The 15,439-nt window shown below is 39.1% G+C and overlaps 1 protein-coding gene across 1 annotated transcript; it reads left to right on the forward strand.

Annotated features, from left to right (window-relative positions):
- Positions 1-1,430: 1,430 nt before the first annotated feature.
- LOC102228875 (transcriptional repressor scratch 1-like) lies at positions 1,431-7,973 on the forward strand. Its single transcript, XM_005798902.2, has 2 exons — positions 1,431-2,131; positions 6,380-7,973. The coding sequence occupies exons 1-2, from the start codon at positions 1,972-1,974 to the stop codon at positions 7,177-7,179; spliced, it is 960 nt and encodes a 319-aa protein (XP_005798959.1). The 5' UTR covers positions 1,431-1,971; the 3' UTR covers positions 7,180-7,973.
- The last annotated feature ends 7,466 nt before the right edge of the window (positions 7,974-15,439 follow it).

The following is a 15,439-nucleotide window of genomic DNA, read 5'->3' on the forward strand; positions in this document are numbered from 1 at the left end:
GACAAAATTTAAGACTTGAGCTTAACATATTTAAGGCCAACTTATTGTTTTTCCTGAATTTAATCCATTTTTAAGACCTTAATTTTAAATACTTAAATGTAAGACTTTTTAAGGCTCTCCAAACACCATGGATATTAAAATCTCGTTCCACTCGTGTTGGGTTTTTTAGGTATCGCAACAGCCGTAATACTAATAATCTTGCTGTACGTCACCTATTTGAAAATTTTTGGCCAACTCCAAAGTTTTTACCATAATTCTGAATTTAATAAAACTACAGAAAAAATATGTAACAAATGCAAACTGACTTTACTTGCTAAGTTTTTTCACCAATTCTTGTTTAATAGTTAGTGGTTATATATTATTCCAGCAGGGTTTGCGGTAACCAAATATTTTGCATCTTTGACAGGGTCGGCGTCTAATGTAGCTGAACCACTGGTGCAGGATTATTTGGCATCAGGTAACATTCAGAGAGTCCTGCCAACTTCTGATCACTTTGAAAACTGTCACTGCAAAGAAAAAATTAAACATACTCAGCTTGATGATGACTTAATGTGGATTTTCTGTCCAGCTTGTTGAATATTGACTCAACAGAATGAAAATGAAATGCAATTAAATGTTAATATTAATGTTATTATGATCGTCAGGCAAAATGACGGACAGTGAAAAAGTCTAGCATGACTTTTGTATACCAATTTAAGGTATTTTTAGCCAAAGGAGTAGAAAGAAGTGAGGAGACACAAGTGTTTCCTGTTGATTCAGGTTAATCAAACAGGTGCATCATTTCTATTTTATTAAAAATAACGCTCTACCTGTTCTGCCTACACACTGAAAGACACAAATAAACTCTATACCAGCAAATTCATTTACACAAATACATGCCAAGAGATATGTGGCCAATTTAGAAAGCACAGATCTAATTCTGGATTTCACCCTAATCAAAAAAGATGTAATTAATTAATCAGATAATTCACTGCCATGCATGGCAGGACACACATCTGTGCAGCAGTAATGGGGAGGGAGACGGCAGCGCTGAGCTGAGCAGCTCTCAGACTCCTCAACGCTGCAGGAATCCAGTTCAACTTTAAAAGAAAAAGGAGCTGGACTCTTAAACAGAAACTTAGTGCCTGCTGTTGGTTTCTGAGTTCAGTGTGGTGCGACCACGGGAAGGAAAGATTTGAGGCTATTTGAGGAAACAGAGATGACTTGAGGGAGGCAGAGCCGGTGCAAGACAAACATAAACTGTGCCACTTCATCTGAAGACAATGGGGGACAGGACACCGAGTGTGCTCTCATCCACATCTCCATTGTCTGCCCATCTCTTTTACTCCTCCTCTGAGCATGGAGCATAAGCGGGGTGAAAGGAGGAGGGGAAGAGAGGAGGAGGGGGAGCAGCAGGGGGTTGGGGGGTCTGGCTGTGTTCTTTCTCCTCTGTCTGTGTGCGAATGCACAGACGGTTCAGTAGTAATTTGATGTGTGTCCCTGGGGACATTTGATGGATTAAAGCTAAGCAGCTCCATTTCGCAGCACCACCTGATCTTCCTCTGCCTGTGCCCCATATAAAGGCTGGCGTGATTGCTGATCTCAGCTAGTCTGACAGTCTCTCTCTCTCTCTCTCTGTTGCACTCTCTCCCTCCTCTCTCTCTGTCTGTCTCCATCTCTTCTCTTCCTCACTGGTCTCTTAAGCCTGCTGCATCACAGGAGCTATCCAGTGCTGAACAGGATTGCTTTTATTTTTTATTTTTTTATTTTTTCTGGGGGACGCTGGGGGAACCAAAGAGTATCAACCCAGCACTGCCATCAGCCTCGTACTCTGCTGGTTTCCATCTTTTTTTTCCTTTCTAGTCTTATGTTTCTGACCACATCAACCACAAGGATTTACCGTCAAGCCAGCTCCGCTTGTTTGCGTCCTCAGAGGGTCTTTTATTTTTTCTCATGCGTTTCTCTCAGCCCCGTGTTTTCATCCACTGAAACATGCCCCGCTCTTTTTTGGTGAAGAAAATCAAGCTTGATGATTTTTCTTCGTCCAATGTGGCCAACTCCAACCATCATCACCACCTGGACGACTCGTTCACTTTTGCCCGCTCCATCACAGACTCAGTGACCAGTCTTGGGGTTCGCCTCAGCGAGAATGGTGAGTTGCAACATGCCTCTAGTTAAAGACGTCCTGTAAACAAGCTCTACCGCTAATTTCACCATGCCTGGTTTTTCATTTGCTGGATGAGATTTTTTATTTGAGTCAGCTAAAACGACTGAAACTGTGTAAATTAATGTGACACGTTACATGCATCCAGCTGATTTTCCGCACCAACATCCAAAATAATCCGCTTCCGAGGCACCCCACCCCCATCGCCGTGCTCCCAGACTTTTGTTTTTTGACTCCGGCGAAGGACAGACACAATTCAGGTCACAGCCACGGATTAGTTTATGTAAATAGGGAAGCAAACATGTGTCTAATCAGGAGAGCTGGGATACGTATTTGTAGAACTGCTAGAGCCCTGTGGTGGACAAACACATGCAAGGCTGGCAATTTCTGCTCATCATGTGGAGTAAAAAATTCATGAATATAAGAGATGAGTATCAGATGATACATTTGTCCTTAGCTGTTATTGTCCTTGAGTCCCATCATGGTCCGATCCTCCCTTGCCCCCCTCTTCCCATCCAAATGGAGCATACACACAGTCTCCCCACCCCCATCGCTCTGCTACATCTTTCTCTTCCTTCCGGGCATTTGAAAACTAGCAGGGGTTAGAGTTTCAGCCGAGCAGGCCTATTGCCGCCACAAGAGACATCAACACACTGTACAGTGGAGCTGGGAGGGAGGCAGGGAGCTGAAGGAGCGCTGAAATGAGGAAGAATAAGGATAGAAAAATGCTCGGGGCAGCAATGAGGCAAATCACGTGACAGGAGGTTGTACAGTAAACACGGAGACGAGGCGCATAACTGCGCTGTGGTCAACGCTCGGACTGGCCGGGCTTCCGGTCAGAGGCGAGGGGCGACCTTCACTTTCGCAGTCTGCTTTGGGATCGTCGCTTCCATTTTGTGGCCACGTTTTGGTGGGCCACATGAGAGCCTTTGTTGTGATTCTTCAAGTCGTTTAAGCAGAAGGAGAGGAGTCACAGAGCACAGCTAGACCCTGTTAAGGATGCCCACCTGTTATTCAGCCATTTCACTGACAAGGTGAAATTTTAAGCAACCAGATTGCAATTATTCTTATTGTTTTGCAAAAAGAAAAGACCCAGTAAATATTCAAAATAAGCAATAAACCAACATTTAAAACTCAAGATATATAAAGGAAGATATGTAGTGATAAAATAACTATTTATCCTCACAGAGATGTGTTTTTGCAAGTGCTGAATTAAAATTATTCTTCCTGCACTTAACAATCCATTTGTACAGTTTTAGTCACTCTATTGTTCTTCTCTCTATTGTTCAACGGCATGAAAAGTAAGCACTTTTATTAACAGAAGAAAAGAACAATAAGTCACCATAATAATCTGGACAAAAAGCTTTTCATCTGAAAGAAAGAATTATCATTTTCCGCTGAGTCCAAAATAAAGGAAATAAAATAAAATATTTCTCAGCGCAGCTGAAAAGCCTAACGTCAGCACTTCTGCTGCTCCGGGAGATTTTCTTTCCCCCCATTGTGGAGACATTTGACTTGAGTGTCTGTCGAACAACAAAGAGGGGTGGCTGAGAGGGTCCATTAATTACATGCTTGCTTTGCATTACAGAAATGAGTCTATGAGCTGTAAAGGCTGATACAGCGCGAGTCCTAAATGGTGAGCTTCGTGTCTGACCTTGAGTAATTGAAACACGGTAAACACCTCTGCGTACAGTGATAGCGCACGCAGCTTTTTGTTGGTGAGAATAATAAAAAAATATATACCTCGCTATAATGCAGAGCAAACACTCTGTGCCTGCTGCTAATGTGACTGTAAAACAGGTGGATTTAGCTGCTCATCACTACTGCAACAGCAGCATTTATGCATTTAGCAGCAGCTGTAGGAATGAAGCTGACAAACAGATCCATTTGTTTGGTTTTTAGAAAGAAAGTGACTCCGTCTCACAGACAAACGCCATCTGTGCGGTTTAAACTCGTGAAGCCATGCAGTGCAGCATAATGCCGCGTGCACAGGCCTGTAGTTTCCTTGTCCCCGGGTGTCACGGTCACGTCTTTGACAAAGGGGCTGTGCGAACCGAAACCCTTGGGAATGGAGAAGCAGTAGTAAGAGAGCACTTAAGCTGATTTCTTAATGGCTTGTTTCTTGAAAGCACTTCAGCAAGCTCGCTGCTGCAGACAGGTGACCCTCTTTGGAAACATGGTGCGTGATGCCATGTCTCACATTATCAGTCCTCCAGCAAACTCCATTCAATAAACTATTATTGTGTCTCTAAGACACTTGATCTGTTCCACGCTATTATTTCTATCTTCTCCAGCATTGGACTCTACCAACAGCTGCACTATTTTACAGATGATAGGTTATTGATCAGTTCAAAACTTTGAATTTCATTAAAAAGCAGTCAATACCTAATTTCCACTGCTTGCTGCACGCAGCGCTTAGGAATGCCTTTTTTCTGCAATTATGCACTATTTGTCTCAGGAAAAGAAATTTGCCACATTTTGAGTTTGCACTTGAAAAATATCAACCCAGAAGTTGGAATGCATTTAGTTTTTTATTGAGCTGCACACCGTTTCAGCATCTATCAACCTCTGTTTGGGTTCATTTAGCTGCCAGCAAGCCTTTTAGCTGCTCTGTCTCCGAGCTGCAGAGGTAAAAACAAAGGACCAGAATTATGCCGACCAAAATGCATCCTACAGTGGACATGTTGAAGGAAACACAAAAACAGCTCACAGTGTGCTGTGGCTACCTGCACCGTCTTAAACCCTGCTTATCGCAGAACTAAAACGTCAACATGATATAAGCAGGTTAGTTTAAACTATGTCCTGAATACTATAATGTGATGCAATCATGTGCCCACTGTCGCCACATGCTTGATTCAGAGGAAGAACTGCTATATCACCGACTTGCAGGAATAGCAGTTCTATTTCTTGGCATCATAAATGGGTAATATCATATTATAATAATGAATTGGACCTACTAGAAATTATTTTTGTGATGAAATGGTTGCAGCTAAAAATGTATTAATGAAAATGTAAACTATGATAAATTCGGAAAATCAGTTTATATCCTACATGATAAACTTCACTGAGTCATTATGAGAATCTAACAATATAATTCAGAAAAATATCAATTTGCCACAGCTCATAGCTTTCCAACTTTAGTTTTAAAACAGCTTTATTGAGAAAGGATGAGTGTCAAGGACAAGCTGGATGGCAGTGAGAAGCAACAAGTGGGGCAGGGGCGCTGTGCTTCTTTCTTGAATCTCACATTTAAAGACATTTAAAGCAAAGAATGATAAGACAAAATCAGAGGAGCACCAATAAATCAGCCCTTTTTTTTTAATTTCCAGAAACTGATCTTTTCTACCTCTGCATAGATCTAAAAATCAGCCACCGTCCCAGTCAGAGAGGGACTGACAGACTGGCCCACCAGGCCATGTCTGCATGTGTGCAGTTAACAATATTCACCCCACTGTTTCCAACTTAGTGACTTTCTTGCTATATTTAGTGACATTTCAGGTAAAAAAAAATCTGCATCAGCCAAACTCAGAATTGGCAGCTTGGGTTTTTTTTAAAGATTGCTGATCGGTCGGAAAACTGCAATAGGTGCATTTATCATTTAATGTGAAAAATTTCTTACATTGAGAATACAGATTTATCGTTTTCTTGATAAATTTCAATTAATAAGAAACAAAACAAAACAAGACAGTATTATCAATACGTTTCTCCACTACTTGTTCTATGAAAGCATCAATAAATATCAGTAAATTTGAAAATATAATTAAATGCCGTTACAGTATGCGGTTTAGTAAGTGGCGTCCTGAAGAAGCCTGCTTCAAATGGGAATGTTTTTTAAGAGCAGTATTTGTTTGTAGTGCTGAGCCATGGAGGTACAGCCATACAGTTACTTAAAAATTTGTTTTTTTATCATACTTTTTATCGTTATCACAATAATAACATAAAATATTGGGATAAAATTCACCCATCCCTTTCCCTTGACAAAATATTTTAGTGGTTTACAGACAATAACTCCCATGGTGCAGCTGAATGATGGTAACCAGCCTAAATGTGTCACTTTTCTCGCTCTTTCTGAGAATAACTGGAGTTTTAGTAAGAGATTCGGTGCTGCCACTCATCCTTTCACTACATTGAGAAAGGGCTGCCATCCAAGATTGAAATAATGTAATCACAGATGTGTCACCGTGTCCTCATCCATCACAACCTCTAGCCAACTGCGTTTGTTTGTCTCTTACACAGGATACATCCAGGATTACATCACACCATCTGTATACCAGGGGGAGAAGAAGATGGAGCATAAGCTGGCATCGCCGGTGTCGGACCCCCTGTACACCCAGGTGAGCAGCGGAGAGGATTACTGCGACCCGGACTTGAAGCACCCCGACAGCCCGCAGTCCGGCATGACGGCGAGCGGCTTCTACACTGGTGAATCGGAGGCTCTGGCCGAGGGTTACACCATGGATGCCTTCTTCATCTCTGACGGGCGCTCCCGGCGAAAGGGAGAGGGCGAGGCTCGCGGGTCCAGCTCAAGAAGCAGCAGTGCGAACGGAGGGGTCCAGGAGCGGGGCGCCGGGGTGCCTCGCCACACCTGCAACGAGTGCGGGAAGACCTATGCCACCTCCTCCAATCTCAGCAGACACAAGCAGACGCACCGCAGCCTGGACAGCAAGATGGCCCGCAAGTGTCCCACCTGCAGCAAAGTGTACGTGTCCATGCCGGCATTGGCAATGCACATCCTCACCCACGACCTCAAGCACAAGTGCGACGTGTGCAGCAAGGCCTTCAGCCGGCCCTGGCTGCTGCAGGGCCACATGCGCTCTCACACGGGGGAGAAGCCCTTTGCCTGCGCCCACTGTGGCAAAGCCTTTGCTGACCGTTCAAACCTCCGCGCCCACATGCAAACACACTCTGCCTTCAAGCACTACAGATGCAAGCGCTGCAATAAGACCTTCGCTCTCAAGTCCTACCTGAACAAGCACTATGAGTCAGCTTGCTTCAAGGGCTCTGCGGACGAAGACGACTCTGGATCAGAGAACTAACACAAGAGAGAAGCAAAATTTCTGAACCCCTGTCGAAGGTTCACAACCAATAACCCTGGTCACTCTGCCCTCCATGCCTTTTTTCTTCCCTTTTTTTAGAAAGCAATATTTTCACTGAGATTACGTGAAGAAACTCTGATAACTGATTATGGCAAAGACAATTTCAAAAGATGCTGGATTTTTTTTCCCTGCACAGTAGCTAATCGTCCACAGAAACATACAATCAATCAACCTTTTCCCCCAAATAGAGACTGTAGATGGTAGTTGTACACAACTCAGCAACGTGTCCTCACACCAATGTGGGAACATGTAAACACACACACACACACGCACACACCCCTACATGAATGCACACCCACACTTACAACACAATTATATATGAGGCCTGGCATGTGAATTTTTATCAATGACTATAATAATATTGATATCAATAGTAATAATATTTAGATTCCTGATATTTTATAGGAAATAGTAACAAAAACACAAAAAAAAACATAAAAAAGGACTAACAGTGTTCTTTTGTTTTTTAGAGACAAAATGACCTCTTGTATTTTTATGCTGCTTTTTATTTGCTAAGAATTGAATTCTTTTGCAACTGCCAACATAAACTTTTTACAAAAATGTGAACTATGACAGTATTTGCAAAAAAAGGGAGATCATTTTAAAAAGGTTAAAAAAAAAGACCAACCCTCCTTTTTGTCCACACCAACGTTTCAATTCAACGGATGTTATTTTTCTATTTAATTTTTCTAAATTTATTTTTTTGTGCTTTTTATCTCTTGTTGATCAAAAGCTTCTTTGTAACTGTGGGTACATAAAACAGAGCTCATCGTAAATAAGCTACAAGACGACCATACATCATTCAGATCAATTCTGCAGGAACAGCAATTTTAAAATGTTGGCCTGTTGAGCAGGTATTATTACTTCCACCATCCGATCCGATTCATACTCTCACCCTGATGCACAGACTTGGACAAAAAAAACAAACAAAAAAAAACACATACACACACAGAGAGCCAGACCAAATGATCTAATAAGTGCCATGAGCGGTTCACTCATCTATAGCAATTAAAACTCTTGTTGTTCTTCCTCCACCATGATGGCTAGCGTCAACGCCGCTGCCTCCATGGTGCCTCGTCCAGTCTTAATGAGTAATCTCGACCCCATATTTGAGGTGCTCCCCCCCCTCCACCAGTATTACCTCAGAGTGAACGTACGGACTCGCACACCCTCAGTTACAAAGTGACAAATTTTTGTGTTTGTCTGTTTTTATATGTCGCTCAAAGCTACGCCCATGGTTTAGTAGATGCATACCATCTATTTATCATGTAAATACTTTATTTATCCTCCTGTTTATCTATTTATTTATTTATTCATCCTATTTTTTGCTTATTTATTGAATACTTATTTATTATGTATTTATTTATTGTTTGTAATTTAAAAAAAACGAACATCCATTGACCTTGTAAGATGCTGCTGATCTTCAAAGAAAATGTTTATATGCATGAAAACTGTAGAGAGTCCATGGGACTTAGTTTTAAAGAGGAACAATGTACAGTACCAGTGCTAGAGGACTTCCAATGAATGAATGCAAAATTAGTTTTATGTTTTGTGGCAATAACATGACTGAAAAAGCAATTGACATGGAAAAACAATCACAGCTGTTCTGTTTTTGTTCAACTTAGGGCAATAAAAAGAAAACAATGACAAAAAATTATTGATTTTGTTTCCCAAAGGTCCTCCACCTCCTCACAGACGGAGATTTTTGGCCTCTTTATTTTTGTCTTTCAATCTCAGGCAATAAGTTCTCAGAAGTGGTCTACACTGAAAATCAGAAAACAAAAAGGTCTCGGGTGTGCTAAAGTCGCAGACGCGCAACAGCAATAATGACGCCAAGATTAGCAGGTCATGAATCCATAACTGACACCGGGTCGCTATTTGTTCACCTAATAATTTTTATTCTACTTTAAAAACACAACAAGACAGTAATAATAATAATAAAGTATCTAAATACACCAAAGTGTGCAATGGTTTGAAGGAAGCTTATGTATCCTCTTTAAAACGATCTTGGCATTAACTTCCAGGGAAAAGAAAGTTTTTCAAATTGCTCTAATAAAATGACATGCAGCATTGCACTTCTAAACCGCAGCTCTATGGTTTTTTTGTTTCCTCTCCCCCGTCCCTCCCCTACGCAGCAGCCGTCCTCACCCTGTCCCAACTGCCTCTGAACAGACGCGGCAAGCATTAGATGTGCTGAAGTGGGATTGGCGGAGGGTGGCGGAGTGTGGGAGGATAACAGGTGTTTGTAGACAGACTGCAGATAGGGAGCGTAATTGAGTCGGTGAGCGACCTCCAAGGGGAAGGTCAAGCACCAGCAGGCAAATGCACTGTCAGCTATTTGCATATTCCAAATGGATGGCACTATCGCAGTAATGCTGAGCTCGCTCTGGAAAAAAAAAAAAGCAAAGCTGAGGAGGAGAAAGGAGAGCAAAGAGGAGCTTCTGTTCTATTTGTTCATCCTCTTCTCTCTGTTTCACCATCATCCTGTGTAGTGCTACAGCTGAATCACTGCATGAGAGCATCCAAACCACCTGTCTATTGATCAACGTGTAGCACACACAATCTGGAACATCGCTGTAATATTACACAAATGCAAAAAATAAATAAAAAATGGCTTCCAAAAGATTTTTTTTATGTTTTTCTATATTAACGTGCAAGAGGACAATAAAGTATCTCCAAAACATGGGGGATGTGTATTAAAATGACAAATACATGCACTGACCATATTAAAATAGTAAATGCAGGCTTGCATCTGCACCTGGCAGTACTAAAAAACTATTTCCAGAAAAAAGGGGCACAACAAGCAAAAATATTGCATTTAGATGTAGGGAAACATTGTTCCTCTTTGATTTTGTAAATATATTTGTAAATATATCACAGCAATAATATCACAATGCATGTAGACATTTAAATGCTCTTTTTCTATCCATGTCTTTTTTTTTTCTATTTAAAAAGAAAAGACAAATGCAGGTACCAATTGCAGTCTGGTTGGCCATGTGAATCAGGGAGCGTCTTGATTAAGAAACTATCTGTTATAAGTTAGAACAACAACTTTCAACTCTGTGTTTTCGCAAAGATCTGATCATGTTGGGTATGATTTTTTTTTTATTTCCTTTCTTTTTTTTTTTCTATTTATGTGCCCGGCTTGGCTGCGCAATGAAAAAGTGCCAAAAAGTATGATTTCCATGACAAAAGCCTTCAACATATGGTTGGCTGCTTGAAACCATCCATATGGTCCTCAAAGAAAAAAAAAACTGATTAAGATTTTCCACCTTCTTACTCATTCTCTCTCTCTCACTCTCCTTATCTCTCTCTCTTTCTCTCCGTTCCAGTATGAAGAAACTTAAGCCATGATTGCTGAGGGGTGTTTTCATTTATCTTGTTCTGCTACAATTAATAATGATGACAACAATAGCAATGATAACATTAATAAAAACAATAGCACAAGGAACCAGCAAGTCCACTTGTATTTCTTTTCAAATGCCCTAATTTATTTTTAATAAATTAGACTTTCTGTATTTTTGTACATTTCAAAACGAGAAAAAACTCCCATATCGTGCCTTGCAAAAGCATTTTGCTACCTTGCACCCAGAAAGTTTAAACTTTTTACTGCGACTTTATGTAATAGACAACCATAACATGGAGAGTAATTGCGAAGTGGATGCAAAATTAGGCATTGTTTTCTCTTTTAGAAATTTGAGAAGGGTGGTGTTTGGAAGGAATATAGTCTCATTAGAATCAGACTGTTTTTTTAGACATTATTGAATGCAATTCTAGATATACATTTATTTCCACTTTAAATTTGACTGCAAAAATTCCCCTTTGGCTTACAAATCAGCATGAGATTGAGTCGAGTGGCTTTTAGCCAATCAAATGATGCTCCTTTGATCACGTGACACCAGTGTGTTGGGCTGGACCAAAGGAGCATTTCTTAACAATTAGCTTTGCTAAACATCTAACTGTTTAAGAAACATAATTTAATTGGCTAAAAGCCCCTTAACTTAATCTAGGACTGGTTGCTTTTGCTTTGGTCACCAGAAGGTCACCACATTTACAGGTGAATTTTTCAGGCAAATTTAAAGTAAAAAAAAAAAAAAAAAACATATACAAAATTGAACAGATTAAGAATTTAGTGTGATAAATTCAATGTCTCAAAAGGTCTGATTCTAATTAGACTATATTTCTTTTATGCTGGTGTTCATAGATATTCAGCCCCCTTTACATTGATACCCCTAAATAAAATCCAGTGCAACCAAATAAAGAATAAAGAAAATAAAGAAAATCCATCTGTGTGTAATTTAATCTCAGTATAAATACGGCTGTTTTTTCTTTTCTTAGAGGTTTCTTAGAGAACATTAATAAACAACCAGCAGACAAGATGGTTATACACTCAAAAAAGAGACTCCACTTGAAAAATACTTTCAAAAGTTTAGTTAATTTGTTACATATAACCCAATTAAGTTAGTCAAACTTAATTGATTTACATTTGTTTAAAATGAAAACTTAATAAAGTCAATGTATTTACTTGGATGAACTCAATTTGATTGCTTGCAACGAATTAACTAATTTTTTTAAGCTAGTGAATTTGAAAGAGCTCACTCTAAGCACACCAACATGGTGGTGGCAGAATCATGCCGTGAGGTCAGCGTTGATTGGAAGATATATAGAGCGAAATGATAATCCTGAAATATAATCTTTGAGATTTAAGACTCTGGTGGAGTTTAATCTTCACATGAACAGGGTAATAACGGAATGAATGTTTTAATCAAAGCATCTTCTTGCGTGTGTTAGAATGGACCAGTCAAAGTCTAGACCTAAAGTCATTTGAGAGTCTGTGGCAAGACTTAAATATGGATGTACAGAGAGGTTTGCTCTTCAATTAAGCCTTTCGCAATAAGCAGTTAATCAATTCATTGCATCATAAATTAAAATGAGCTCGATAATTTCCGTTCTGACGATTAACATTTTTTGAAGGGCAATTTTGTTTGCAGACATAATAATTCATTTTATTTATGGTTTCTGGTGCGTGTGGTTTTTATTCCCATTTTTAAATTGTTTTTGGTTGTTTGTTTCATTTTTGACATTTAAATATCCTCCAGTTCCAGTTTTTTGTTTATTGGTGTTTGAGAGGGAGAACTTGACTTATTATGTCAATATCAAATTATTACTTGAAAATGGTGTCAAAACAACAATATTATTGTGTATCGCAATTATTTTGGGGACAATTTGTTGTACAGCAAAATGTGTTATTGTGACAGGCCTACATACAATATGACTGAGCAAAGGATATTTGGAAGAGAAAAATTTCAACCTCAAGATGTGAAAAGCTGGTAGAGACATACAGCTCTGGAAAAAAATAGTAGACCACTGCACTGAACCTCATTGGAAACCTCCTGGTTATTCCACCAGAAGTTGATTTCTGAACTCTTCCTGATTTAAAACATCAGTATTGTTGTTTCTAAATAAAAGATACAGTCTTAAACCACTGCATCTTTTTTTGTTATTTTGACCATTTCTCATTTTCTGCAAATAAATACAAAAATCTTTGCTTGGAAATTCAGAAACATGTTGTCAGTAGTTCATAGAATAAAAGAACAATGTTAATTTTACTCAAACGTAAACCTATAAAAAGTAAAATCAGAGAAACCGATCATTTTTAGTGGCCTCTTTTTCCAGAGCAGTAATAAAAATGGATCTACAAAACGTATGTCCACAACACGCTCCAATTTTTAATAAATTAGAAAGAAACAATAATTTTCCTACTTCATCTACTAGTTTGTACTGGTTTGTCACAGATATTTCCAGTAGATAAATTGAACTTTGTGATTTTGAATACTTTCGTGGGTGTGAATACTTTTGCAAGGCACTGTAATCTGCAGATGTTCATCCTCAGAAGATAGTGAGTCTGGTATCTGATTGAAGTAGCTTTTAGTCAACATTAACAGAGTGAGTAATTATACTTAGACAATAACATGCCATCAGCTGCCACCTCTTCTGCCAATATTTGAGGGATTGGATGAGCTTTACTGTCAATTTCCAAAATTTTAATTTCCCCACTCTGAGGGGGAAAAAATGCCAATATCTTTAGTTCTCAAAGCGGGTGAAAAGGAGAACCATCAGAGTGGCTGACAACACCAATATCGCTTTGAGTAAGAGTTCTTGAGATGCCGGCGTTCTCAAAAGCAGAGGCATCTGTTCCGCCACTATTAAGCCCTTCCTGGCCATTAAATTTTAATGGAACATTGATTTTATGCTGGAACTACCCTTCCTGAGCGACTCAAAAGCCGGAGAAAAATATGGAACAAAATAAAAATGAATCACGACAGTGGACAGGGATTATTATTCTGGGGGCTTTTCTTGATTGGTTTCCAGGGAATATACAACACTTGAATTCAATCGCTTGTGTCCTTCAGTGTCCTCCAGCAGCAGAGCAGCGGCATAATGAGACAGCAGAGTGGAGCGGGAACAATGTGCTGCACAGCATTCTCCTCCATGATTGTGCTTACTGTTGCTCGCTGTGTTGCTCACATTTAAACAATAAATTGTTGCTTCTGTTTTTACATGCTGAGTGAAAGATGAGCAACAAAGTGCTGGTCTGACTGCACAGAGTGCTGCAGCTCCTTTGCACATCAGCATTCATACGCAGTATTCAGTCAAACTTTACTCCAACAGATGTTGCCCCCTATCAGATTTTATGATGAAAGTAAATAACTGATTTCATTACATGGCAATGAACTGTAAAATAGGGACCCATGGAATCCAATTACATCACCCATGAGAGTGCTGTGTGTAACAACAATCAGCAGAGAGAGGCCGGTAGGGAGGCTGTGGCCCTGCATACATATCTCTGCAACAGTCTAGAGAGCGACGCAGCAGCCGGCGCCTCCCACCGCCTCCAACACTCAGGGCACATCAGGTAAATTATTAAAAACAGCCCTGGAAAATTGAGGATGCTACACTCAAACTTCAGAGATATTGACTTGAGAACATCATCACCGTCTGAGTGACTGTCGGAGAGAAAATATAAGTGCTTTCTGTCGGATGGAGGGGGTGTAGGGTAACCACAAGGTTACTGCACAAATCCTGAGCATTAATGCGACTGTTTAACCCTCCTCAGTGCAGCTGAGATTATTGAGGTAATTAAAGGAGCGCAATGTAGTTGCACCATAATAATTAATTTAGCAATTACTTACACAGCAAGTTCTGATTATAAATTATTTTTTCTTAAAGCAGATACTGAGCATTTCACAGCGTACTTGTTCAGGATGAGGGATTGCTGTAAAGTTAACGACTCAATTCAATTGACTGGGCTTGCTCAGAAAAAAAAAGTTTAACCACTGCCACAATTAACTAAATTTGATTATTTGCACTACATCACTCAAATTGGATAAATATAAATCTATACATGATTGGAATGTATTGGAATTGTGGAATTTTATATTTGTAAATGTAATTTAGACCAATCTGTCTCCAAATTCTCCAAGATGAGATTTGTGGTGAATTGTTGCTATATAAATAAACTGAATTGGCTTGAAGTTAAGTTTAAAAAATGTAATCTTTGGTGCCTTTTATTCATATATTGTGATATTAAAATAGGCATTATATTTACATATTTTTCACAAATTTGCAATAAACATTTTTCATATTTTTATGGCATTTCCTTTTTCCAAAAAATGGTCATTAAACAATTACATTAATCATTGCTGCTTCATCTGAAGCTACAAAAATACAGCACAGATGAACTATCTTTCTTTGTACTGTTAAAAAAGTCTGTAATTATTTATTTCCTCAAGCTACAAGAAAACTCTACATACTTTTACGTAGAATCAAATAATGTACTTGATCTAACACAGCCTAATAATATTTTTTAAAAATTAATTACATACATGATAGTTTGATTCTATTTATATTACAGGTCACTCAAAGTCAGTTTATAATGGCAACAGGTGAAAAAGTTATTTAAGGAAGTGCAGTGCATTGTGTTGAGTCACTCACTGTATATCTAAAAAGTATTATAAAAATAATATGTTTGTAAACAATACTATTATAGTGGAAATTGAATTTCTGTCACTTTTGGGATATTTTAAAAAGTTTATTATTTTTCATTCAGAACTAATTTTAGGCAGATTTTGTACAGAAAAGCTCAAACATTCAGCAGAAAAATAATTTAAATAAGCAGCATTTTTTAGAATACATGAAT

Source organism: Xiphophorus maculatus, chromosome 1 (assembly GCF_002775205.1).
Source record: "Xiphophorus maculatus strain JP 163 A chromosome 1, X_maculatus-5.0-male, whole genome shotgun sequence".
In the NCBI taxonomy this organism is placed as follows: domain Eukaryota; kingdom Metazoa; phylum Chordata; class Actinopteri; order Cyprinodontiformes; family Poeciliidae; genus Xiphophorus; species Xiphophorus maculatus.

Coding starts and splice junctions, on each gene's coding strand:
- LOC102228875 (XM_005798902.2), top strand. CDS start 1,972: ATGCCCCGCTCTTTTTTGGTGAAGAAAATCAAGCTTGATGATTTTTCT. Junction 2,132..6,379: donor GGTTCGCCTCAGCGAGAATG/GTGAGTTGCAAC, acceptor TCTCTTACACAG/GATACATCCAGGATTACATC.